The sequence below is a fragment of the Pungitius pungitius genome, chromosome 2, assembly GCF_949316345.1.
Source record: "Pungitius pungitius chromosome 2, fPunPun2.1, whole genome shotgun sequence".
NCBI classification, from domain to species: domain Eukaryota; kingdom Metazoa; phylum Chordata; class Actinopteri; order Perciformes; family Gasterosteidae; genus Pungitius; species Pungitius pungitius.
In genome coordinates, this window is record NC_084901.1 from 26756692 (window position 1) to 26783079 (window position 26388).

The following is a 26388-nucleotide window of genomic DNA, read 5'->3' on the forward strand; positions in this document are numbered from 1 at the left end:
TGTCCAATCATGTACCACTCATTTTGAAAGAGTTGCTATATTATGTCTACAAAAAGTAGTATGGTAATTTATGAAATCATAGCATGTTAAGCATGTCAATTCATAATATGGGATTAAGTTTAGTTATTCATATAGTTATGAAAATAAATTAGTCAGATTATAGTATATCCTGGTATCTCAAAGTAAAAGCTAAGAAAGGTGTCACATTTGTCTAAAAGAATCATAGCACAAGTTGTTTTAGAAAAGTCCTAGTATGTCGTATCGTCCACGTACCCTCAGGTCACCAGCTGCTTACCTCAAAGACCAAGCACAGAACCCGGGCTGACAGGATGCCTTTTCAGCACTATTGTCTTTAAAAACTCTAAAACTGCCACTAAATAATTGTCTGCAGTTTCATTTTTTAAGGGGCAAAATAAATGATGACTTCAGACCGTGTCAATTCATTTATATTTTTTTACAATACATATTTCAGTAAAATCTACTTCAATACAATGATAGTAAAAGGAAAAAAATAGTATATTATCCTTCGGGGATGGAGCACATTATTTAGTACTTTACTCTGGACAGACATCCTTTCTCTCCCTTTTTATGAACTGTAAAAAACAGAATGAAACAGAAGAGGAAACAAAGACATGGATTCAAACGTCTGTACTGATGCTGAGTATCAAAAAAAAGCTTTTTTACATTTCTGTTTACAAGTCTCGTCAGGCATTTATATTACGTTTGATTACAAAAACGAGTTTTTTTCATTTACAATCTAAGGCCGCCCATGTCTCCTGAGCTCAAGGTCTTTGTCCCTTTAATCCTTTGTGGGGCTTCAGCAGCTCCGTGGTAACAAGCAGGCGTCTCCATGGAGACCAACGTCAGGCTACTAATGTGCCAATCAGCAAGCAACTCTGCTATGTGTGTGAGTGCGTGTGTAGGGGGTGGGGGTAATGTGTCCTGCACTTGCTCAGCAGTGTCATAAGTCACTTCCTGTACCCCACCCAGAGGACCCCACAGCACTCAAGAAGAGGCGCTTTCTGCTGGTGGAGCCTCGACTGCTGCTGCCTCCAACTGTGCTGCTTCGGGCTGACTGCTGGGGGGCTTTGAGGCCGGGGAGGGGGTTTTGGGTGGGGCGAGTTGGGGCATGTTTAGTCGTACAGGCTGCTGTGGCAGTTGCTGGGCCACCGCCGCCGGCTTGGCCAGGATGAGGTGCTGTGTGGGCCGGCCTGCCGTCAGCTGAAAGGTGGGGGCGCCGCCGGCCTGCTTGGGCTGGAAGAACTGCGCCATCTGTCCCGACGGGTTGGCCTGCATTAACGTGGCGAGCTGGCTGGCCGGGATGGTGATGATGGTGATCTTCTCTCCGGCTTTGGAGCCGGCGGGCAGCATGGTGGGCATGGCCTGGATGACCAGTTTAGGGGGAGCACCGGCAGAGGCGTTGCCCAACGTTACCGGGAACCCCGTCGCCGTAGTGAGGATTGAGGAGGAGTTCAAGGTCATCTGACCTAGAGAGTTGGTCATGACCACTGGCATGGCTCGGAGAGGCCTGCAGAGGGAGGAACACTTATTACACAGCTGCAATAGAGTAACAGCCGGAGCAGCACAGGAGGAATGATTATCTAAACAAGTATACACAAATACATATACATTATATAACTAATCTCTCATTTTGAAATCAATTAATCGCTATTAAAAGTGTCTTTTTCTTCTAAAGACTTAATCTTACAATTAAATAGTAATACAAAAAGAGTAATACATTTAGAAAGTGTGTGTTTTAAGACACTGTTGTTTAATTGTGTTTTAAAAACACAAAACTACACACTACATTTCATCATCTTGGAGGGTGAATCCCACTGGGTGGAACATGTTGAATTAGCGACTCTTGCTGTCCTCGTGCACTTTGCTCTCAACTCTCCATCATTTGACGGCTGTGTTTGGAGTGCCAACAATCTCTCCACATTTAGCCAGGACGTTTTCAAACCACTGTCTTCTGCAGACTGTGTGCCGTGAGACAAGCTTTGCTAATCTCGGCCCCAGTTACGCATTCATTTTGACAGTCTTAATATATATATATTTTTTTTTTCACACACACAAATAGCGAACAGAGACCTGCTGCCAGCGTTGCTGGGGATGACTGTGACGTAGGTCGGCTGAGGCTGGGTGGCGGTGGGAGAGTGGGTGCCCAGCCCGGCGGCATGCTGCTGGGTCGGCAGCGTGCCAGAGACCACGCCCTCGCCGTCCTCCACCTCCTCGCCGTCATCGTCGTCGTCGATCACCCGGATGTTCTGGGGCATCTCTTTGAACTGGTAGGCCAGCCGCTGCCCCTCCACTTTGGCCAGAATGCCGCGCTGGTAGTAATACCTGCGCACACACACACACACACACAATATGAGAGGTGCATCTTTAAACAGCACAGGCCTGACACTAGTAAAAAGGTTTTAGTGGCGCTGCTGACCTCAGGGCTCGGCCCATGGTCTCGTAGTTCATGTCGGGCTTGTTCTTGTGCTTCCCCCACAGCTTGGACACAGCCTTGGAGTCGACCAGCTTGAAGATGCCCTTCTCCCTCTGCATCCACTTGATGTACCTGGGGCAGGTGTTCTTGTCCTGCAGCAGCTCCAGCAAGAACTCCCACAGATACGTTGTGTTGCCTTGAGGGAACCAAAGCACAACGACCTAGAAGCTCGCAATCACATGATTACTATCCCAACATGCAGTAGAAATACATTTAGCATCCCTCTGTCCCTGTCCCACAGGGTTATCAGCAGGGTAGCCCTCAAACGTGAAGCCACAAGAAAGACTAAACATGTAGAAACTGAATTCACCTTTTGTACCTAGAATATTAAAAAGACTAAAAGCTCTAGGTCATTATAAAAAGAGGGAAGAAATTATAGTCTGAGACTCAAAGCTGGGGAAGTTCTCTCTCGTGTTAAAATACCAAAATGGTATAAATAAGTTAAAGGCACAATTAATAGCTTTCTTGCTAACAAAGACACAGATTAGCTCACTCCTTTGAAATGTTACTACATGTGTGGAAGAACCCGGCTCTTTCACAAACAATGCAACTATCAATCCTCTACATAGAATAGAAAGTGAAGTGTGTGTGGTACGCTGAGCAGTTCAGAACTGGGACCAACCTTTGCTCTCTCTCGGCCTCTTCTTAATGCCCAGCTCAAAGGAGCCGTTGGAGGCGGGCTGGCTCGTCTTGGGCTTGCGTCCACCTGACACACACACACACACACACATCAATGCTTAATACCTATATTGCACATATTCACTGCCACATCTGTGTTCCCTAGTGTGAAGCACTCGGAGGTATGTAAGCATGGGGTGTCGGAGGCTTTTAACTAAATGAGCTCTGTAGCCTCCAGCACACATTCGGTGTGAAATCAGAGGTGTTACCTCCTCTCTTCCTCTTCACAGTGGGTTCACAGTCAGGAGGGATGGGGAAGGACTCCTCCTCGATGGCTCCGCACTCTGTAGAGACCTCCACCACCGTCTCCATCATCACGTCCTCTGCGGGCGGGGTCAAACAAAACACACACATTGTTCCCTTTCTGCCAGATCGTGGAGAGAAAGCCACAGGGACACGATGTGCGTTTGTGTGACTCAGGAACATTACGGTAACATATGGTCACATTAAATATCAGCTAGAGCCCCGTGGCTATGCATACACATGGGATGTTCTCCCTCTATGGTGGTACTCGTATGGGTGCGGGAGACTTTTAGTTCCATAAAGTGACACTAACGAACTAGTGTGTGTATCTGCGCGCACACACACACACACACACACACACACACACACACACACACACACAGCCCCTGAATAAACGTGACTGACGGCCACGCCCACATCCCTCGGTCCAGCAGGAAGCCCTGAAGTGCGTCTACCTGTGTTGCGCTCATGGTGCATTCCTCCAGGTGACTCCATGTGGAGGAGAGCCTCGGCTGCTTCGAAGGTTTTGTCAAAACACACCATGTCGTGACCGGACATCTCCACTGAGAAGAGAAGCAGAGAGACACACTGCGGAAAGTCTGCATACATTGTCTCCTCAAAGACTTGTTTTCTGGTTATATTCACAACAGTAAACACAGCTTTGCCTGCTCAAACATCGACTTTGGATTGTGTCTGCTGGTGAAACAGATCGGGGTCGCCCCGGGCCATGCACCGATCCCCCGTCGCGGATTGGTTGCATATTTTAAGTTGACCGTCACAGTGGGAAATTGTTTTACTGCTGATATTCAGTAAAATACAAAATATGTGATCAGGACATCATTTATTTTATGTAGTCTCTGATCACCAGGCTGTGATTACATTAACATGAGAGATGCTAACGCCACCGCTAACAGCTAACCGACACAGGTCAGTTACATCGTGATGCGTTCAGGTTCTGTTGTGTGAAAATGACAATTGGTATAAGGTCAATTCTCAAGTTGTCAGGATGTGTTCACACGTAAACTAGTAAAAATATAGTTTTGCTGAGCAACTCCAGTGGTTGGAGTTGGTGTTTTTGACATGATTGTGTGTTGCCAGCAGAGGGCAGCCTGCTGCAGTCTGCATTGCTAATTACCTCATTAAGAGTCCCGATTCTGGACTAATTTGGTCTTCTAAAGTTTGAGCAGCTCTGTCATCAAATATCCCATCATGCTGTAGTGAGCTGGTTTTAGTGTTCGATGTGACAACTACAGGATCCAATTTCTCCTGTTATCTATTTCTATATTTGAAATAAGCTTGAATGCGGTTTTGTGTATGAATCTAAAAACATCTGTCAAATCCAGAACGTTTTCTCTTAAAGCTTTTTCAGCATTGTGTGCATTCCTGAAAATATAGAATCTAGAAATACATAACCCAATGGTTAGGAAGGGAGAGCAGTGGAGTTTAGTGCTTTTAGGATATAGTAGAGTATAGTGCTATAAAAGAAAACAATTCTGTCTTTCTTCCAATTTGAATTCACTTTCACTGTTCCATGTGCTACCGTGACTAATAACTGGAGAGGGATGGATAATCAAAGTGTGCTCTGAACAGCAGTGGAGTTGCCGAACAGATTTCGCTAAATGAATCTCACTTTGTGAAGAAAAAAACCTCCCGACAAAATCCTTTCCACCGCAAATTATCTAGAAATCAGTTTACTGTCGTAAAAGTCTGATCTAGTCAAGTCAGAGAACTCCATACCGGTCTCAGCCACCTCCGTCACCACCTCCTGCTCATCGGCCACGTCCTGCATCAGGTACATCTCGTCATCGTAGACCACGACCTGTGCCGAGTAGCACTCCTCCACCTGGGCGCTGGCCACTTCCTCCACGATGACGGCTGGACAGCCCTCCTCCTGCAGCAACACGCCCTCCTCCTCCTCCTCCTCCTCCTCCACATCTTCCTCCACCTCCTCTTCACCTTCCACGATCACTGCCTCAATTTCCTGCTCTACCACTTCCTCCTCCTCTTCCTCCTCCTCAGTGTTCGGCTGCTCACACTAACCGATGGGAAGATGGGAGAAAAGGAAGTCATACGTTGAAAAACACGAGCGGCGTTCCACATGTAAAGGCTGCGTGTCACATTAACGCGTGTGTCAGCTGTTCTTTGGTCAGACCGTTAACAAATGTCAGCCTATGGGTTTGCCATTAAATGTTGTGTCTCGGTAGTGCCAAAGCAGTCAGCGTCTTGGCTTGGAGTTGATTACTGAATTTGAATAATGAGCCTTTCTGTCCTGTTGTGTTAGTCTTAGTCCTCCAAGGCTGTTTACAATTCAATCCGTCTTACATGGGGGAGTTTGTTTCATTAAAATGTACAGTATTATGTAAGGGAAAAATAGTTCAAACAAGTATAACAAATGGCTTGAACCCTCTCATTTGGAACGCAGAATTTTGGAAATCACTTTTAATCAACAGCAGTACCCTGGATGATTGTTGTATTGCACCAATAGTGACCAGATTGTATTATATACAAAATAAATACTGCATCATTTCTCAAATCACACTTTTTCCTGCGTTTTTCATTTTAAAGAAGGATGCTTACTGTCTTGCTATTGACCAAGTTTAATATCAAAAAGGATAAATATATTAAAGACACTGCAAGACAAAAGGTTAATTGATTGTTTTTTATCAAACAGAAGACTGCCATGGCCCAACAAAAAGCCATACTTGGTATTATGATAAAGGAAGAGTCAAACTAATGTTAAGAGTCGTATTGCAAGAGCGAAGAAATGCCATGGTTTCATTTCTATATGACCATTATATTGCAAAATGTCTTTGATAATGAATTAAAGCAACAACTCCTTTGCCACTATAATAATTGAGCGGACGCTTTTATCCAAAGCGACTCTCAATAAGTGCATTTCAACCATAAGGAAACAAACCCAGCAGACCAAGAAACAAGAAAGAGCAAGCACTGTATGACTATGCCATAACCTAGGAGTCTTCTCGAATAATATACACCCCAAAAAAACACACCAGTCTTAAAAGTACTCCTATTTGTTTATTTTTACAAGACTGTCTTGTCCTATCGCGCCGTGTTCACTGGTATGCATTATCACCTGGATGTGTAAACATACCGTTACTTGACAACACAACTTTAGTCACCACTACGGGCTTTGTGGACTTACCTGCTGGAGCTCCTCCACCACGGTGACATACTCCACTACGTTTCCTCCACCATCTGACACCACCACAGAGGTCATCACTCATTCCTACGAAACAGACACGCACATGGGGTCAGGATGGAGAAGAGGGCGTGTGTGTGTGTGTGTGTATGTGTGTGCGCGTGATCGGTTGAAAAGGCTCACGGCTCCTCTCATAACGTAAAGATAGTGCGAGATACAGCTGAGGGAACAGAAGAGGATCCCCGCACGACACATCGCAAAGACCCCGCGCAGCCTCTGCGCCGCACGGGCTCGTGTTTACTTCCTGAGCGGGCGGCGCGTCTCCCGCTGCACTAACTCCGTGGCTAACGTCAACGTTCCCGCTACTCAGTGAGCGAACAAGCCTCCCCCTCGCTGCCTACCGCACTCCCGCTGGCGTTGGGCACTTGTATCATTCGTGGGAATAAACACAATCACCGCATTCTCCTTAAAAAGAGGCGACCGCCCACTCGCGGATAGCACAGCGAGGGCTAGTTAGCATTAAGTTTGGTGAACGAGCTCGAGACAGTTGACGTTAGCAGAAGGCTAGCAAACATTGATATCGCACTTAGCGTGTAACAGCTGAGTTAGGAGTAACCTGTCTCTGACTGGTCCACGGGCCACACCAGGACGTCTGCATACATGGCCGATGTATTATTGCAATGAGTTTCCTTCTCCTTACCTTGTTTTGCTTTGCTTTTGCTCGTCAAAAGAAGAGCTCCACGGCTAACGCTACCACGGCCTAACGTTAGCCAAGCTGTCAAGGCCAAAATGCTGGCTTTGCTCGCATAAAACAAGTGTTTGCACGTCCTTCGTCCCTTAAAACCTCCTTAGAAGGCACGTATGACCTTCCACTGGTACGATCCGAACACGGAGGGGACGCGGACCGCGGTCCTGGAGTTGTGTTTTGATGCCAGCTCGTCTCTTGCTATCCTGTAGCTTTCCGGCGCGTCGCTTCTTCGCTCCAGCGGATCCAGGCGGGTCACGGCACAGACCGCGTGACGTCACGACGGCACAAATCCACCAACAATGGGCGCAAAGTCGTCTGCGCTTTTTGTGTGCAAAGTGAAAACTCGTACTTCCATGCATCAAAAGTTACACATTTGCTTCCCAAAAGTTGTTTAATTACAACTGATCAAATAATAATTGAATTGGCCTATGAAAGCCCATATTCATGTGATTAGCCTGCTCTAATTATCAAACTATAGCTTCCCCTTTTTTTCAAATCCATCTGAAAACAATGGGCAGGTAACTCAACGAACATTGAACCGCTGCACAAAATCTTGAATATGGATAGTTTTATGAACATTGATAATAGTTGATAATACATTGATAATACTTGTGTTTTAGTATTGGCAAGTCCCTCTTGGATTAAAATGTGTCCAGTGCCCCAGACTCCCAATAGAACAGCTCTCATTTTTTATGCAGCAGCGTCTGAGGCGGGGCCGCTGCTGATAGGCCCCTCCACACTGGCCTTGTCTCTGCCGGGGAGGTTTCTGGTGAACTTGTATGAGATTCGTCATGCTTGGATTTTCTTTTGGTAGGGCCAGCCAATCAGTTTCAGTAAACATCCCAGTATGATTCAATGCAGAAAAGGGTATCAAACAAGCATTATTACTTTGCAGTTAAACATTTATTCCAACAGTTTAACATAATAAGGCCATCTTATTCAAACAATTTAGTATGTTATATATATATAGATATAGATAGATAACTATATTTATACAAAACAATATTCAGAATATAACTACCATATTGTAACTTTATCAATATAAATATATTATAATAACTGTATTAAAGGATAAATATATTACAATATGAATATATTTATATAAAATCTATGAGAACATGTAAATGTATATATTGAGATGCACCTATGAACCTAGTTTGTTGGGGAAACACCCGATCAGAAAAACGTCACGAGAAAAGACCAACTCAAAAGCCCCACAAAATGTCAAACAATAAATTATTTTGGATAAAATGTGTCTGTTTTCATCCACGTCCTGGTTGTGTGTCCTCACCACAGTCCTGTGTGCGTCGCAGCTGGGTAGCGCTGTTAACTTTAACGAAGTCGCCGGTGGGCGTAAGCATGTAGCTAATTAGCTAGCTAAACATGCCAGGTGTTGGAAGTCTCTACAGAAGCGTCGCATGTGCGGTTTCCCTTTCACGCCAGTCCGTTGTCTGATTGTGAGGTCAGGCTGATCTGGGTACAGCTGTTCTACCTCTAGTTTCTCCGGAAAAGTTCCTCTCTCGTACCGAGTTTGGGTCGGGTCTTCTTGGAAGGACATTACGGTGGTCGCTCTTGTTATGTTGTCAAACGGCGCGTCGGAGACTTGTCCTGACAGCAGTGCAGGGCGGCGAAGGGCTATGCCCTAATCTCAATGTATTTTAGGACGCTAAAATTATAATGTCACTCATTAACTTTATCAGTGATTGGCTCCTTTGCTCATTAGACCCTCCTTGTGGACATGCGGAGAGGACAGAAAAGGCAATTTGCTCAGATATCTTAATTTACAAATTATACTGGGGTTATGATCCACGTTTCAAAATCACAAAAACACAAATATTGACTATTTTGTAAAATGTATTTCGAATATAATAAACAAAAATAAAACTTTTTTTCTGTTGCTCATGGTGGGGCCACGCCCCATTGCCCTCTATGGACAAGCTGCCACTGTCACTCATATAGAAGCATCAGTATTGAAGTGAGGTGTTTCACTACCAGTTAGAAGTTCCTCACAGTAAGTTTAAAGGAGCAGCGTGTGACATAGTGAAATCTAGATTACAGCCAACTAAATACTCCTCAACTCGGTGATGTGATGGAAAACTAGTGTTCTTCAGATATTCAATTCAATTCAATTCAATTAATCTTATTTTGTATAGCCCAAAATCGCAAATTACAAATTTGCCTCAGAGGGCTTTACAGTCTGTACACATGCAACATCCTCTGTCCCGAAACCCTCACATCGGCACAGGAAAAACACCCCAAAATATGAAAAATCCCTTCAATGGGGAGAAAAAGGGAAGGAACCTTAGGGAGAACGTCAGAGGAGGGATCCCTCTCCTGGGATAGACAGACTGCAATGGATGTCATGTGTACAGAATCAACAATGTAAAAAATGTACAATACATTCAATTCCTCTAACAGAAATGATACAAGTAATTGCAAGTAGCAGAACAGGTGTACGGCAGGACCACTGCAGGGACAACCACCATCAGGTCGAACCACCATCCACAGAGGTTTCTGTGGGGAGGGAGAGCAGAAAGATGTTGGTTTATGATGACAGTAATATGAACCATATTTAAAGTAATGATGGTGGCAGCAGCAGGTCCAGGCTAACCTGAGCCAGCCCTAACTATAAGCAATATCAAAGAGGAACGTTTTAAGCTTTATCTTAAATGAACTGACCGAGTCTGCCCCCAGGACTGAAAGTGGAAGCTGGTTCCACAAAAGAGGAGCTTGATAACTGAAGGCTCTGGCCCCCATCCTACTTTTTAAAACTCTAGGAACCACAAGTAGCCCAGCATCTACGGAGCGCAGATGCCTTGTAGGACAGTACGGTGTAACAAGCTCTTTAAGATAAGATGGTGCCTCACCAGCAAGTGCCTTATAGGTGAGAAGTACCTTAAATTCTATTCTTGATTTAACAGGAAGCCAGTGCAGAGAAGTTAATACAGGAGTTATATGATCCCATTTCTTAGTTCTTGTTAATACACGTGCTGCAGCATTCTGAATCAACTGGAGAGGTTTAAGCGATTTACAAGAGCAGCCTGATAACAAAGAATTACAGTAATCCAGTCTAGAAGTAATAAATGCATGAACTAGTTTTTCTGCATCACTTTGAGACAGGAAGTTCCTGATTTTCGATATATTACGTAGATGAAAGAAGGCAGTCCTTGAAGTCTTCTTTATATGAGAGTTGAAGGACATATCCTGGTCGAAGAGAACTCCAAGATTTCTGACGGTGCTGTTGGATACCAGAGCAATTCCATCCATAGAGACTGTATCACATGACAGCTGACTTCAAAGGCGCTCTGGGCCTATCATGATAACTTCCGTTTTTTCTGAGTTTAGCACCAGGAAGTTGCAGGTCATCCAAGTTTTGATGTCTCAAAGACAATCCTGAAGTCTAACAAGTTGGTTGGTGTCTTCTGGCTTGATCGATAGATACAGTTGAGTATCGTCTGCATAACAATGGAAGTTTATGCTGTGTTTTCTGATAACGTCGCCCCAAAGGAAGCATATACAGGGTAAATAGAATCGGTCCAAGCACAGAACCTTGTGGGACTCCGTGACCAACATTGGTTGTCCTCGATGATTTACCGTTCACAAACACAAACTGGGATCGATCCGATAAATAACATTTAAACCAGCTGAGTGCAGTTCCTTTGATGCCAATCAAGTGTTCTAGTCTCTGCAGCAGGATACGGTGATCAATGGTGTCAAATGCAGCACTGAGGTCCAGCAAGACAAGAAAAGAGACAAGTCCTTGGTCCGATGCAAGTAGAAGGTCTTTGTAATTTTCACCAGTGCCGTTTCTGTGCCATAATGCACTCGAAATCCTGACTGGAAATCCTCGAACAAAGCATTGTTTTGTAGAAAGTCACATAATTGATTTGTGACAGATTTCTCAAGGATCTTAGCGAGGAAGGGAAGATTAGAGATGGGTCTGTAGTTAGCCAACACCTCTGGAGCTAGAGTAGGTTTCTTAAGAAGAGGTTTAATTACAGCTACCTTGAAGGACTGTGGTACATGTCCTGTCAACAAAGACAGATTCATAATATCCAGTAGGGATGTGCTAATTAACGGAAAAACTTCCTTAAGCAGCTTAGTTGGAAGATATGTAATAGGAATTTTAATTTGACCAGTACTCAACTTCATGACTTTGTATGTTAATGCTTGTTGAACTGATTTGTCAAAATGTCTACAGCAAACAAGCATAGTTGTCTTCAATTCCCAGTCTCCACCATGGCCTCTCGGCTTGTGTATGTGTGTGTAGTCTGAGGAATTTAAATGTTAAATGAATGATATAAGCACCAGTAAGTAACCAACTATAATCAGTCACATTTTCGCCAAGCATACTCAATCAAGTGGTTCTAGTGACTTCACAGCACAATTATGTTAACTTAGGGTGGGACAAGCAGCCAAGCCTTGTGGGGAAAAAATAGTACAAAAATAAATAGACAACACACAAATCATGTTTCGTGCCACTTTATTTAGCAAAACACAAGAAAAACTGGTATGTGAGAGATTCACAGTTTCAGTTCAGTTCCTTTGCTAAGTCAAAGGCATGCACTCACGTCATTTTCTGATCCCATTTACATTAAAGAAATGCATACTGGGACGGTCACGTTTCAAATCTTCCATCAGTAACTTAATTTCAAATACTGCTGACCGAGACCTTCAACAGTAGAGGTAACGAAATGTGAAAAAAAAAATTCAAGAAGACGACAACAGGAGCCGTCAAAGCATTTCACACGGGACCCTTGACCTCAGACACATACGCACACATTTCATGTCGCATATCTGAAAACATTACTGTTCATACTTGCTGCGAAAACTTGAAACCACACAACACAGATCTGACTGCTAGAACAAAGACAATAATAGTTACAGGTCAAAGAACATGATGCTGCTCATCCTCTTCCCTAACCCACAAGCAAGATTACCAGGGTTACTTAGTGAATCGAGATGAATGACTGACAAGGATAAAAAGGGTTTAAGTAGGATTTTTGGCTAAGTGTAAAGTCATGGCAATGTAATATCAGGGAAAATGGCCAATATATTTAAAACATTCATTGTACAATCATCTAATCTACAAAATTGAGTAACGTCAGCTAAAGGAAACTCAATATCTGCTGCTTTCAAACTTGTTTCATGGCCATGTCCCCCAAAATCTCTGAGGTCACAACTGGTGCCTTCAAGCAACCATCAAGAGGAAGAACACAAAATGTGACGTTACCAATTTTGCCAAACCCTAACCCTACAGACGCCTGTAGTATTACAAACAAGAGGAGTTTGGGTGATCAAATGACACCTTTTGAAATAAAGAAATGATGTGCTTATTGAAGTCGGAGGCTTGGGAACTGTAACCTTTGTGCGACTGCGTGAGAAGAGGTCGGTAGTTTCATTATTAAGGAGTGAAAACACGAGGATTGGTGAGGTAGATTCTGTACAAAGGGGCTGCTGTGCTCCAGGGGTTTCTTCAGTGCAGCAGGTGTTCCAGCTGTTCTTTGTTTTTTTAAACCAAGAGAAGCGGAATAAATGTCCTGAGGGCTGGTATTGTAAAGAATGCTGATGAAGTAAACACCCCCCAACCCTAATACGTCTAAAATACAAGTTTGTTAGTTTTGAGAGAGTAAACAGTGACTAAATGGCTCCGTTGAAGTGACACAAACTGCTATTGAGGCTACTAAGAGACATACTCTACCAGAGATGTGTTCAGCTACTGACTGGGGTCATCTAGACTACAGATTCAAGATATGCAAGTTGGTGTGGAGGGTCACAGTAATGGGCTCACATGCCGGTTTGATGGCCCAACAAAGCGGGCATTGAGAACTGCAGTTTGTGCGTCTTTACACTGAAAATATGTGTTATCAGTTTGGGGTTCTTTTGGTTAAAAGAGAAGTAAAGGAACATAGTTGGAAAAAGGCACCTCCATCCTCTTCTGCAGGAAAGAAAGTCATCATCCAGGAAGCTGCTTACTGTGATGAAGAACAGAAGCACAAAGGCTAGTGAGCAGTGTGCTTACAATAACACATTACAAGATAAACTGAAACCTACATCCCATATTTTCACCTGACACATAGGAATGTAGACGTGTAGGATTGAAAGGATCAGTTTTAATAAACGCGTCATGTGCGACATCATGCTCTGACTACCACTTAGAAATGCATCAAAGGCTCAGTACCTCATTTGGAACTACTGCATTTGCATCCTAAGAAGGCGTCGCCTACCCTGGGTAGCACAGTTTAAAAACCCATGTTAGAGATTGTTTCTTAGTTACTATAAATAATTAATAGAGCATCCTGATAACTGGTCTTTAAACCCTTCTCAAAACACTGCAACACTGAAACCAAGATCAGGATATATGAGAAAAACCCATGGATTAATCTGTGGTTACTCGCAAAGAAAAAAATCAGATTATCTGATACCTCAGAAGCAGAAATGGTGTCGTCGTCTGGAGTTGGGATGATTCTACCAGTCATGGACCCCACTCCAAGCACCTTGGGTGACTTATCAGCTTTAGGTGTTCCTTCCAGGACCACAACAATGTACTCTCTCTCCGGAGCTTCTGCGAGGGTCTCAGGAGCCGGTTCTTCAACGACCATAGGGCTCGCTACTTCTGCAGCGATGGTTGCCAGAACCTCTTCAACTGCGGTGGAGACTGGTTCTTCAGCAAGTGCTGTGGTCACTTCAGGTTCTGATGGTACCAAGACTTCCTCATCAACTGGTGAAGCCTCTATTGGGGCCTCTTCAACAACCTCCATTGGTGCTGGGGCCTCTTCAACTGGTGCAGCCTCTACTGGTGCTGGGGCCTCTTCAAATGGTGCAGCCTCTACTGGTGCCTCTCCTACAACCTCTACTGGTGCTGGGGCCTCTTCAACTGGTGCCTCTTCAACTGGTGCAGCCTCTACTGGGGCCTCTTCAACGTCTACTGGTGCTGTGGCCTCTTCAAATGGTGCAGCCTCTACTGGTGCCTCTTCAACTGGTGCAGCCTCTACTGGTGCCTCTTCAACTGGTGCAGCCTCTACTCGGGCCTCTTCAACGTCTACTGGTGCTGTGGCCTCTTCAAATGGTGCAGCCTCTACTGGTGCCTCTTCAACAACTGGTGCAGCCTCTACTGGTACTAGGGCCTCTTCAACTGGTGAAACCTCTACTGGTGCGGTGGCCTCTTCTGCTGGCTTAGTAGCCTCTTCAACTGCTGTAAGGGACTCGTCGATGTCTTGAATTACTTCAGTGATCTTTGGTACTTCTAGAGCAGAAGCAGCTGCCAGCGGCACTGAAACACAAAATCCAGCCATCCAAACATCACTGATGCCAAAGTTGTATATATATTTTTCCTCACATTAAGTTAAGTTTGTGGTGGTTTTACCACATTGAGTGCCAGCAAATCTATGTGGGGAATTGTGACACCATGCAAGTGTAATCTCAGCGCCCATTAGTAGAAGAATGAGAGAAAGCAAATGTCCAAAAGGAAAGCAGAGATAGTCACTAAGGGCAACAATGTAGTGCGAGAAATCGCTTCTCTGTGGAGGAAAAACGTGCATTTCATATTCCCCAAAACATGTTGTGCTGATACGCAGTATTAGAGCAGAGACTGGGATGAATGCAAGCGCAACATTCTTTAGGTCATCGTGCACATGTTAAACCGTGCAAAAGGTAGCGTTGCATCCTGACCAACAGGTCACAGTGAGTTCTGATGTAGAGTTTATTAAGTGTGCATTTTAATCAAGCTGAAATGCTTAAAGGTTTACATCTGCAAGTCCTATGTAGAGTTACATTCAATAAAATATATTTTAAACTAGAAAGAATAGAAAATGTCCTTACTTACAATCTCTTAAACAATTTAAAAGACCAATTCAGACAAATTAAAGACGGCAGTATACCTTTTCACTTTCAGGAAGGTTTTATTTAGTGGCTTTATGACTGACTCTGTAATGTTCAGTTATAAGTCAAATAAAAATATGATCACATATGGTTTAAATCCCCCGATGAGCTGTCATGAGATTCACATTATACTGAAGATTAAAAAAATAGCACACTGTAGAAGTTACAGTCATCTTATTTTTCTGTAGGATAAACACAACTGCTCTGCGACACATGGCAGGAAAGTACAACATTACAGAGGTTTATAATTAAATACACTGTCAAATAGCTTTATGGCCTTCAGAACCAAAAAACACCAGTGATAAAACAGTATTTAAGGCCCAATTCTCAACTCCCAGTTACCTGTGTGTGATCATATGAACCAAATTTATATGTATTGATGGCAAAGTCAGCTCTTTTCTATTCCTGTTAACTTTGGACACAAGTGTTCAGTGATCACATTTATTTCACCCATAACTGCAAATGAGTCAAATAAAGACCTTGTTGCCACTTTGGAAATGTTTCAATGGTGTGCAGCTGTAGACCAGGAGGAACCTGAGGAGGAGGTTATAATCCGAACAAATATAGACATCGCACACGCTGGTCTACGCTGCACACAAAAGAAAAAAATGCTTCTTTGTACAATGCTGGGCTCTATTGCCACTCCAATAAATATGAGAGAAAATGATGAGGAAATGAGTTTTAGGAAGACAAAAAGATGAGAAGAGAATGATGCACAGGTGGGGAATCCAGGCATCGAGGAGAAGCAGCTAACCTCTAGTGGTTCTATCAGTGTGATCAGTGGCTCTTTAATTTGTCTCCCTAGAATGACTGAGTAGAGCTTCAGGCCTCAGAGGAAGCTGCCTCCTCCTCTACCAGCTCAGGTGAAGAAGTCGTACCGTTGCTGTCGGGCTCCTCAGCGGCTGGTTCTGCAGCGGCTTGGGGGACCGCTTCGGCCGCGTTAGCCACCTCTTCCGCGACCGTCTCCACTTCACGTGCGACCTCTGCAACTTCCTCTGCCGCCTCGGCGACCTCCTCCGCCGCCTCGGCGACGATCTCGGCCACCTCGGCAACGACCTCGGCGACCTCCTCGACTACGGTCTCTCCTTCGCCCTCAGCGGCAGCCTCCACTTCGCCGGCGTCCTCAGCTGCCACTTCCTCCTCTGCAGCTGGAACAAGAAGAAGCAGAAGGAGCGCATTAGCCAGAGCCACTGATCAGCCCGCCTCCCTCAGCGGTGCTAATCAGCGCGTTCCTTCTACGCACAAACACGGCATGTTAAAAAAAATGAGCCAAGCAAAACACCTTTTATTTCAAATATAAAATATTTTAGTGACCAGTTTAAAAAGCAGCATAATTCTGGATTATTATTATTGAGTTTGCGGTAGCTAGATTTCCATCCAGTGTTTTATGAACAATCAAAATGTGGTAGGGCTGTCACGCTATGAGGAATTTAGTTCATCCACTTGTGTCCAAAATGTCATCTCTTAATCACTTCTTTGGAATGGTCACAATTAGCACGGCCAGAACATGAACTCTCGAGTTGGGCCAAATATAAGATTTGTGACGTCCCAGTGACAAGATTTGCATCAAGTGTGAGTGCAGGCGGACATTTGTGCCAAATGAGGGAGGTGTTTCTAAACATCAGGTCAATGAGTGGACCGGACAGAGCCACGGCACGCTCTGTGGGTTCCATGGGGATAGTTTGTACAGTTCCGTAGCCTTAGTGTCTTCGTTTCATTCAAACTCTTTACCACGTGGATGACAAAAAGATGTGTGGTGGGTAACTTTGTCAAAGATAAAGGGTGTTTGGATGTCAGGTGCTGTCAGATGGGTTAAAATACAGATGTGCAACTCTCCTTGACTAAGTTGGTGGGGTTACACGTGCATCCAGTGCAGACGTTTGTCATCAACTGTCAGGCCTGTTTAGGCTCTGAGATCCGGATCTGTCCGGCCCAGGTGGCCTGGCTCTCATCTGCAGATCGCAGTGAAATGTGGACAGCAGGTCCAGACTGGTAATGAAATCATTGTCCCCAAAGAGAGGACCAGAGGTTGTGTTAAAGTTTCATCACACACATCGTGGACCAGCAGATCACAAGAGTTGCGTTTGTGTACCTCGTCAGACAAGGTGTTTTTTACCTGTGTAAAAAATGACACAGATGGCCAGTTGGATGGAAACATAGCTACTAATAGTAGGTGGAGCCAGAAGTGCTCCTTCTAAAAAAGCCACTTCAACCCCCTCCGCCCACCCACAGTAAATCATTATTTTGGAAGAAAAAATATCGGATTCACAACACTAAACCGCATGCAAACCAAAGACAGGGGAGGAGCATGACAGGGTGGGGAGGGGGAGGGACGGGGGTGCGGGTCAAGGTGCAGGGTAGAAGGGGTGAAGTTGAATCTTGGGTCTTACCATCCGATTAACAAACTACGTGCTACCTGGAGCTCCGACAGCGGGTCATCCACACTGACCATCAGCAACCCCCCCCCCCCCCCTCCCCCGAGCCGTGGGAGTCCTGAGCGATGACTTGACAGTTTCAGCATACGGGTAAAATCATCGAGACCCCAGTACACACTCTAAGTTATGACATTGGAAAGGGACCATACCAACTAGGCCATCAGTGGGAATCACTTCAATGTTATACAATAACATGCTTATCGCTACATGGTGGAAGCCGGGAAGGAGTTATATTATTATTATTAAAATAATATATATTATATATTTTGGGGGATTTATGACTACTTTATGATACATTTTCAGGAAGGCCTATTTCATTGGATCATTGAGTGCTGACTCATCACTAGCGCTGACAGACAGCTGCTTCAGTCTGGTTTCCGCCTAGATGTTCATCACCAGCTCAGACTTTGTACAAACTTTGTTTGTATTCATTCAAATTGGACTTTCCAGCAGTGGACATCCTGACCTCCTCCTTTTAGAAAACTGTCCAGGATCCATATCCAAGGAAGAAGCCTGCAGATGTTCTATCTGCTATAAATGTTGTTATTCTATATGTAGATCTATTTTCAGACTGACAAACAAGAGTTACAACCTACTGACAAACAGGTTAACCAAGTCTCAATAAATAGCCATTTATTTGAATTATTTTTGAAGTGGCCCTTTGGAGGCTTCAAATACAGTTGATGTATAACCCCTCACCAGATACATCTACAGCACACGTTCAACCCTTGGATGGCCAATGCTCGCAACAGTGCATGCTAATGTGTAGGATATTAATGCTAAGCGTCACAAGGTTAATGTCCAGTTAAAACAAATCTTTTTTTTTGTTCTTCAAACCCAGACTGATGTTGAACAGCGATGAAGTCCATTGAATAAATAAAAATCCAGACACTTCCGTGGGGTCCATTTATCCTCTTCAAAAGGGGTTACACTTAAAATTTTACTAAATGAACAGTGAAGAGAATGAAGAAAGTTGAAGGGAATCAATATCCTCTACAGACTATTGGTTCTCTTTCTTATCGGGGGAGGAGGGAAGGGGTGGTGGGGGCTGGGGGGGTGGGGGCTGGGGGGGTGGGGGGGGTGTCCCTTTTCAAATCCAAAGGATCCAGTTCTAGGCGGGACATCCATGCGGCCACAGAGGACCTTAGCGCTACCTTACACTGAAAAGAGCAAAGACACAGAATTAGAGAGAGAAAAAAAAAAGCCCTGTTCAATTTACACAAGGTCATTGTGATGATCAACCACAGAAGCGGTGCGGGTGGGAATGAGTAAAAATCAAAAAGGATGAGCTGCTACGCTGCTATGCTCTGGTGAGGTAGATGAGAAGAAGCTTTAGTCGTAGGCAGGCTGGGACACAGTCCCCAGGTGGTCTCACATGGACCAGGGACAATGGGATTTGTTTTTCTTCTGAAGCCTCTTAATAACACAGAGAGGTAAATGGGAGACAGCAAAGAGGGAGTTATGGTATTAAGTGGTATCAAAGGAAGGGACCGATAGAGACTCTGGCCCGATCCCAATGTCCCCCTAAGGCCTTACACCCTGGTCCCTCAAGGACTTACTCAGTCCCCTGGTAGATGAGGTTGAGAGGCTGAAGGGCTTGAAATTGTAGAAATACAAATGGGACAGCTTCTGGCTTATGACGATGTCATAATATGTTATGTACTATCTACCCGATTTGAACGCCTTCCAGGCACCCTCCTCAAAAGACATTTCTTAGATTATAATATAATAATATAATCTGTTTTTGATGTGTTTCGATCTTCAATCATTAACCCTCCATTTTTCTGTGTAAACACAATAAGCCGGACTGAACACTTACGTGCAGTCCTCATCTTTACCTTTTTCATAAGTTTCCAGCTTCACTATTAACATCACATGGCTATGAATTATGGGAAATTATGTAAGGAAAGTGTTCATTAAGGGCCCAAAATGTTTTGAACAGAGACCACCACTAGCTGAGTGGACATTGGGACTGAACTAAACGTGGCGATGGGGATTGGCCCGGAGTCTTCTGGCCCGTTGGGGGAGATTCAGGAGTTGGAACTTGGATCACCTGGGAGGACAGAACGGTCCAACTGGGACCGGCCCGAGTACAACCATGCTCTACAAAGATGTTAAGGATGAATATGGGAAGCGTCAAAGCTCAGGATGCATGAATGCTGCACATGTATTTATGGTGCTTTAATAAAACCATAGAAACTCATTTAATGTTTGCTTTCTGAGAACCTTTCTCTGCTTTATCTTGTATTGATTGAGCTCACCAGTAGAATCCATTACATTATTTATTCATTCATGTATTTTGCAGGGACAATGCACACTACAGGTGTAAGTGAGCCAGAGAGGCTAATTTCCATCTGCTGTCCCCGGCCAGCTGTTTTTAAGGCGGTCGGGACTGACTGATATCCTTATTTCGGAGTCATGCTCATAATTTGCCCACCCCTCATTGGTTCAGAAGTCACCAGACTGACAGCGGCACTGGAAACATATGACACGGTTTCAATTTTAATACCATGTAACTTTACCACTCGGTTGCAAACAAATTGCTCTGACTTCACTGCCAGTTCTGGTAAATAAAATCTGCTACAAAATGACTTTAATGAAGCAAAGGTTTCCCAGTGTCATCCAGCCAGTCAAAAGGGTACATCCTTCAAGTCCTCGCAGAAAGGATGCTAAAACTAAGAGCGTCTCAACGTCCATTTGCCCCGCTCACTCAACAGCATTTTTGTGTGAACGACCAGAGGCAAATGTTAGCCAATCAGTGCAAGTTTTCACCAATGGAAGACAAATAAGTCAACCATGAATATCAGCTTTAGCGCTTTAGTCTGCAGCTCGCTCAGTACTGACGTGGATGCAATGTCCTCACAATTGCCAAATTACCTTCCCGCTGTCAACGGGCTAATGTTGGAACTATAAGAGTTAAAAAAAGATAAACATACACAGCGCTTAATGCCATCATGTGGTTGGGTTAGTAACAGGAGCCCAGAGAGGAGACGCCCAATCGCGCCCATCCCCTGAGTCCCCCTGAGCCCCAGACAGCAGGTGAGTGAGCATTCAGCAGGTGTTCAGGCAGTGTTACTGAAAGGAAGGACAACGGAGTGAGACCACTTACCCTCTCCCTCGTCCTTGCCTGCAAGCAAACACAAACATCACTTCAGATTCATGTCAAAGAACGCAGCTACGGTGCCCTTAGCCAGCTAAGCGCACTTCTTAGCTATGCTTTTTTTAAATTAATATTTTTCAGAATTTCATTTCATTTGAAAATCCAACCGTATCATTTATTACCAGTTTTGTCTTTAATGGAGCAGCAAATACTTTCCATTATATACTGGTTATATTCTTAGTGTGAAAACAGAACATTTGAAAGAAAAGGCCTGAGGTCACATGAGTCTCTACCAAGCGACTGAGCTGGGAAGTTGTGCTTAAGTCTCTTTGTGCACTGCGTCAGAACTCCCCCAGCTGTAGTACAGAGGGATTATCTGAGAGTGCTCCTCCATCCGGTTGCCCACAGTGAGGCAGGGCGGTTCAGTGTTATGATGAGGGCGGAGGAAAAAAAGGGGGGCTGTGTCTACTAGTTAGTGCTACTGCAGAGTTGTGATAAGTGAATGTCCAGCAGTGTTGCGCTGAAAACACCTGATTATTTTATTTATGTGCATGAATTGCAATTATTCTCATCACTGTTGAAAGTGCAGGTCCAATAGTGTGCAGAGAGACTTTTAGCCCCAGTTATGTACCATAATGTCCATTCTGGGGCTTTACAAGGAGGACCAAAATGTCCTTGGTCAGTTCTAAATGTGTGTGAAGCCATCAGTCCTCAGTGACTGGGACATGGTCAGTGGTGAAAGGACTTATAATATGCCTCCCTCCTCTCACCTACCAATGCCCGGGGATATTCTCCACCAAAGGGGATCTGGTTTCTGATCAGAACTAGAAGAGTTTGGTGGAGTGGTGCTGAAAGTCAGGTCCAGAGGACTTACTCTTGGGGGGCCATGGTTTAGGAACCCACTCTGTCTTGGGTCTGGCATTGATTTCAGAGATGCGATCGTTGAACCTGGCTCCGTCTGTGCTCAGGGTGCTGTATGCCTATGGGAGGACAACCAAAGAGGGAATCCCATCATTTCCACTTCCTGACACTTTGAAATCAAGGTCATTTTATGAGATCATAGGTCATTTATTGAACTTGATTGATTTAACCTGTTGATGAGGACCCAATGTTGAACATTGTTAAGTAAAGGGTAGTATTGTTATAGTATTGGGATGAACAAATGATGAACCAATCAAATAAATAAAATGCTACTTACGTATGCCACAGCGCCAACAAAGGCTCCTCCACACATTAGGGCATAGACGATATTCTCCCCAGAACCACCGGGAGTTGATGACATCGGTCGCCGCTGTACAACTGGAAAGGATTCAAAAAGGTCACATGTTAAGAGCTGTCTCAAACCTGTCATGGCTGGCAATGACTTTCACCACTGCTAATTCGGCAGCTCAGAGCCAACAGTGCTGGGAGAGGGAAGCAGAGGGGGGCTTACTTAGTGTTGTACGCTACCCTCTGCCTCCCGCTCTGGTAAGCACTTTGAGCACTTTTTGATAGTAATCGGCTGAAAGTTGGACCTCCCTTTCCCTTCAGAACTGCCTTAATTCTTTCCCCAAGAGATTTTGGACCACATTGACATGATGGCACCCTGCGCCGGGGTGAGGTCGTGGCGTGGCAGCCCATTGGTAGAGACGGCTCTCCCAGCAACCCTGCCACGGAACGCAACCAACCCACGATGCCGCTTCCCGCACCGTGTCCCTTGCACTTTTGTTTTATTTATCTAGGATAGATTTTTTCAATGTTTAAATATTCTGAATGTAGGGGGCAGTGTAGCGCTGTGGTTTTGCCTCAGGGTCCTAAACCTGTATTTGCTTTCAGCGTTTCATTGAATTGGGAAATAAATCACTGCTTCAGGAGACACAAAGACAAAAGAAGCCACACGTCGGCCTGTGTTTTTAATTCCTATTTGTCTCAGGCACAAGTCTGTCATCAGGCTCTTTCATCCTGAGACCGGTAACACATTATATTATTATTTGGTCATTATCAGTGAAAATTGTCTTAAAATTACAATAATATTGCTTATCGCAATTAATTTGATGCATTGATCACGCAACAAAAAGAAATTATTGTGACATCATGTGTTGTGGTCTTCTGCTACTGTTGCCCATCTTCTTCAAGGTTTGACGTGTTGTGCGTTGAGGGTTGGTATTCTGCTTTTTTGAGTTTCTCTTGCCTTTCTATCATATGAAACCAGTCTGTCCATTCTCCTCTCACATCAACAAGGCATTTTTGTCCACCCGCTCACTGAATATTTTCTCTTTTTTGGACCATTCTCTGGAAGCTTTGATGGTTGGGCGTGATCAGCAGTTTCTGACTTTCTCAGACCAGCCGGTCTGGCATCAACAGCCATCCCTTCTTCCCATTTTGATGCTTGGTCTGAACTTGTCTCAACCACGTCTACATGCCTAAATGCATTGAGGTGCCGCCAAAGTTCACGTTGACCATGCACTCACTCGCACATTTGGTTTGTTGTTCAAGAGCTCCGAGTGCAGGCGGGCCGACACGTTAACACTAGCTTACATAGGAGTGAATATCATTAATTAGCTGTAGAATTTAACCAGAGGTTTACCGAAAGTGGTTTGTGCGTTATAGTTCTCCAGAGTGAAGGGTGTGAAACTCTTTCTGTTCTCAGGAAGTAATCCGCCGTGCAAAGCTCTGACACAAGTCCCCGCCACAGCGATATTTATACCGGCTAATTGGCTAAAGCAAGCTCTGAGAGGGGGAGATAAGGTGGGCAAAATGCATGCCAGTGAGGGGATACATGTTAAGAGGTCAGGAGGATTAGACCATGATACCCTATTCTTTTTAACTCGGGCCAAGGAGTGGGGACAGACAGAACAGTCCATCACAATGCAAGCAACATTAGCATATATGACCCTAGAAGAACATGAATTACAGTTTACTGGGCGCATTATTTACTGAATATCACCAAGACAACATTAGTCAGTTTGTTAGAGGCCAGAAGCCGTCTCTAATCAAGTATCTTGCCCAAGGACGCTGCACCATGGACTGGCAGGGATTGAACTGGGATCGGTGTTCTACACTTAGAGCTACATGTTCACTTGCTTAATCGTAAATTGTTGCAGATGCTGCCATGTGTCGTGGTTAGGTCAGGTTACTATCAGAGATAGAGAGAGGTGCTCTTCACTCTTTCACAGGTCACATGTGCGCGCCATGTTTCCACGCCCACGTGCCTCCTGTAAAGGTCAGACGCGAACGTGCTCTAGATTAACTTAACCTCACAGAGGACAGGGGGGGGGGCAATACAATGCAATACATGATGACGTCATTGAATAATGATGGGAGGCCAACGGAAACAAGCTGGCCAGTGGCGTTTGATTTGATTGGCAGTGGATAGAGTAAATTGTAATTATGAAACGCTCCGGACGGTATCGTATCATATCCATAGGCCAACGAGGAGCACTCTACACACACTTCAGCATACATAGGAGTACAACGCACACGTCCAACAACCTAGCTTCTGCCCCCCCACCTCGAGTTGACCTTCACATCCCATGGGCAGCCATTGCCACTTTTTACGTCGGTGGAGGAATGCAGCTATGCGCAGTCATTCGCACGAGGACAACGTGTACTATTCCAGTGACTTCCGTCAGGAGGCAGTGGATGACACGAGGAAACGTCACATTTAGTAGCGCAGGTGTTGCGTAAAGGAGAACAAATAATAAAAGAATACATTTAGATGTGCGTCGCGCTCATGTACCGGTGATGACAACTCACCGTCCCGGGGCAGCCTATAAGCTGCTTTCCGCGCCAAAGGCCCGCACTTCTGCCAGGCCGCTCTGCAGGAAAACATCGCTGCGGTCCGTGCTACGTTGGAGGGCGGGTGTGGGGGGGGAGAAATGCCGGCGCTTCAGCAAGTGCTGGAGGAATGAATAGCCGGTCTGGTTCTGGTCTGGTCAGGATACGTGTGCGAGGAGGAGGCGGCCACACTCGCTTTCTGTTGCGCAATATGTCTGTGCGACGCCGTTGTATGAAGGGTGCTTAGTGCCGCAGCGCAGGAGAAAGGTGAGTTGTATGAGGAGTCATTTGAACCCCGGAGGAGAAGGAGCTTCAACACATGTTTTCAACTGATGGCGATGGAGATACAGATAAAAGGGTTTTAGCAATTGATGCCTTGATGCCTTTCTTTTTATGTCTTATCTATTTTAAATATATTTTATTTTATGTCTTGGTGACTGTTAATGCTGTTAGGATGAGTCTACACACTTTATTATTAACTTTATTTCGTTGTATATTTTTACAATGGAAATAAACATTGTTATCGTTACAACAACATTGTTTTGTAGCTTCCAGCCAGCCAGCAAAAGTATACAATATTATTATTATCAGCAATAGTTACAAAAATACACCAAAGGAATAAGAGCGTTACCAAAGTATTCAAATTAGTGCAGCGTAAACATTTACGCACACTATGAAGTGTATCAGCACAATAAGGGAAGTTTCCTGGCAGTGGGATCATGATATTTTCCACTACAAATAAATAAAAGAAGATATCCTGGAATAAATTGTGTGCAATGATCAGACTTGGAAATACAGTTAACAAAGTATATAAAGTTTCACCCTTTGTATATATTCAGCTTTAGGATTGCACACTTTAAAATAATACACCAAAAAATTGTCATGACATGCTGCGTTCAAACCAAAAGCAGCGCAAAATTATTCACACCACAAGATTACATACAAAGTCTATGCACTGACGGAATGAGACTGGAGTGAAGCGAATTTTTGATGGTGTGGCATGTTTGTCGTGTCAAATTCCCGGCGTCAAACGCCGGAGCGCACCAAACACACAAGTTATTTATGAATATATATAACTATTAACGGAAATAGGGATAGGAACTAGAGTGGGGAGGGTAAGCTGAGCCTCATTTACGGCAGTCATCCAGACGCAATTCCTGAAGAAGTTGGTGAAATTCACCCAGCTGTCTGCACTTAGGGATGCTATTTTGTACTCAAACACAACAGTTTAGTGGTCCGACGTGAGTAACACTTTGACAATAGATACATAGTCGTAATGTCTTACATGGTTGCTGGCGGAGGAAAAACAATGGCGGAAAGTTAACTGTTTTCACGGTGATATGCCACAACCCCGCTCCATTGCGTCTAGCATGAATGACTTCATTTGAAACGCAGTGGTCCCTCTTGAGTATATTTGGTGTGAATGCAGTGGCATTGATCACCCTTCATACATTACGAATGATGACACATCAGCTCCACACCTCCCAACAGAACGAGTCAAGAAGCGCAAAAGGTCGAGGTCGCACACAAAATGACCCAGTTGTCTTTTATAGGCTGCGGTTCAAGGCACAAAAAATGTTGCTGTGGATTAATCACCTCTTACTGACAGATAAGTCTGGTCCTCCATGTTAGCTTCTGTATGGCCTTTTATATTTCTACAAACTATTATTCATAACTGGGAGGTATGTTTTTTTCTCAATTTCAGCTTTATGCATTCCAATGCATTTTTAGCAGGAAATGCATTTTCTAGTTATTATTTTATTTCATCCTTGGCCCGCTAAAACTCCTTCACACTTTCAGCTATTAAGACCGTTCAAATATTAAAATGTTGAAATTCAACCTGCCAAAGACGATGATGGTGCACTTCTACACGGCCATCATCGAGTCCATCCT

General features: G+C 44.4%; 2 protein-coding genes across 6 annotated transcripts; both read right to left on the reverse strand.

Moving 5' to 3' along the window:
- Window positions 1-428: 428 nt before the first annotated feature.
- LOC119211211 (ETS-related transcription factor Elf-2-like) lies at window positions 429-7587 on the reverse strand. Its single transcript, XM_037461935.2, has 9 exons — window positions 7276-7587; window positions 6579-6662; window positions 5153-5450; window positions 3871-3978; window positions 3382-3495; window positions 3117-3200; window positions 2438-2630; window positions 2092-2343; window positions 429-1528 (listed from the first exon to the last, which is right to left on the reverse strand). Exons 2-9 carry the CDS (start codon window positions 6651-6653, stop codon window positions 1006-1008), a joined length of 1647 nt encoding a protein of 548 aa, XP_037317832.2. The 5' UTR covers window positions 6654-6662; window positions 7276-7587; the 3' UTR covers window positions 429-1005.
- Window positions 7588-9793: 2206 nt separating this feature from the next.
- mgarpa (mitochondria localized glutamic acid rich protein a) lies at window positions 9794-24741 on the reverse strand. 5 transcript variants are annotated; one of them, XM_037460387.2, is made up of 8 exons: window positions 24475-24739; window positions 21938-22038; window positions 21614-21719; window positions 20749-20766; window positions 16083-16352; window positions 13749-14596; window positions 13505-13551; window positions 11886-13298 (listed from the first exon to the last, which is right to left on the reverse strand). In XM_037460387.2, exons 1-7 carry the CDS (start codon window positions 24548-24550, stop codon window positions 13516-13518), a joined length of 1455 nt encoding a protein of 484 aa, XP_037316284.2. In that variant the 5' UTR covers window positions 24551-24739; the 3' UTR covers window positions 11886-13298; window positions 13505-13515. The 5 variants fall into 5 exon arrangements, with proteins under 5 accessions (XP_037316298.2, XP_037316284.2, XP_037316285.2 ...); XM_037460388.2 differs by lacking the exon at window positions 20749-20766 and having other exon boundaries at window positions 24475-24741; XM_037460390.2 differs by lacking the exon at window positions 13505-13551 and having other exon boundaries at window positions 24475-24738.
- Between the last annotated feature and the right edge of the window lie 1647 nt (window positions 24742-26388).

What these genes read in the sequence shown, in the direction of transcription:
- LOC119211211 (XM_037461935.2), bottom strand. Translation starts at nt 6,653, where the DNA reads ATGACCTCTGTGGTGGTGTCAGATGGTGGAGGAAACGTAGTGGAGTAT. An exon ending in GAGGCCGAGAGAGAGCAAAG is followed by an intron (nt 2,631 to 3,116) that starts GTTGGTCCCAGT and finishes GGTTCCCTCAAG; the next exon opens with GCAACACAACGTATCTGTGG. An exon ending in ACCATGGGCCGAGCCCTGAG is followed by an intron (nt 2,344 to 2,437) that starts GTCAGCAGCGCC and finishes GTGTGTGCGCAG; the next exon opens with GTATTACTACCAGCGCGGCA.
- mgarpa (XM_037460387.2), bottom strand. Translation starts at nt 24,550, where the DNA reads ATGTTTTCCTGCAGAGCGGCCTGGCAGAAGTGCGGGCCTTTGGCGCGG. An exon ending in TTGTTGGCGCTGTGGCATAC is followed by an intron (nt 21,720 to 21,937) that starts GTAAGTAGCATT and finishes GTCCTCCCATAG; the next exon opens with GCATACAGCACCCTGAGCAC. An exon ending in TGAGGAGCCCGACAGCAACG is followed by an intron (nt 14,597 to 16,082) that starts GTACGACTTCTT and finishes TTTGTGTTTCAG; the next exon opens with TGCCGCTGGCAGCTGCTTCT.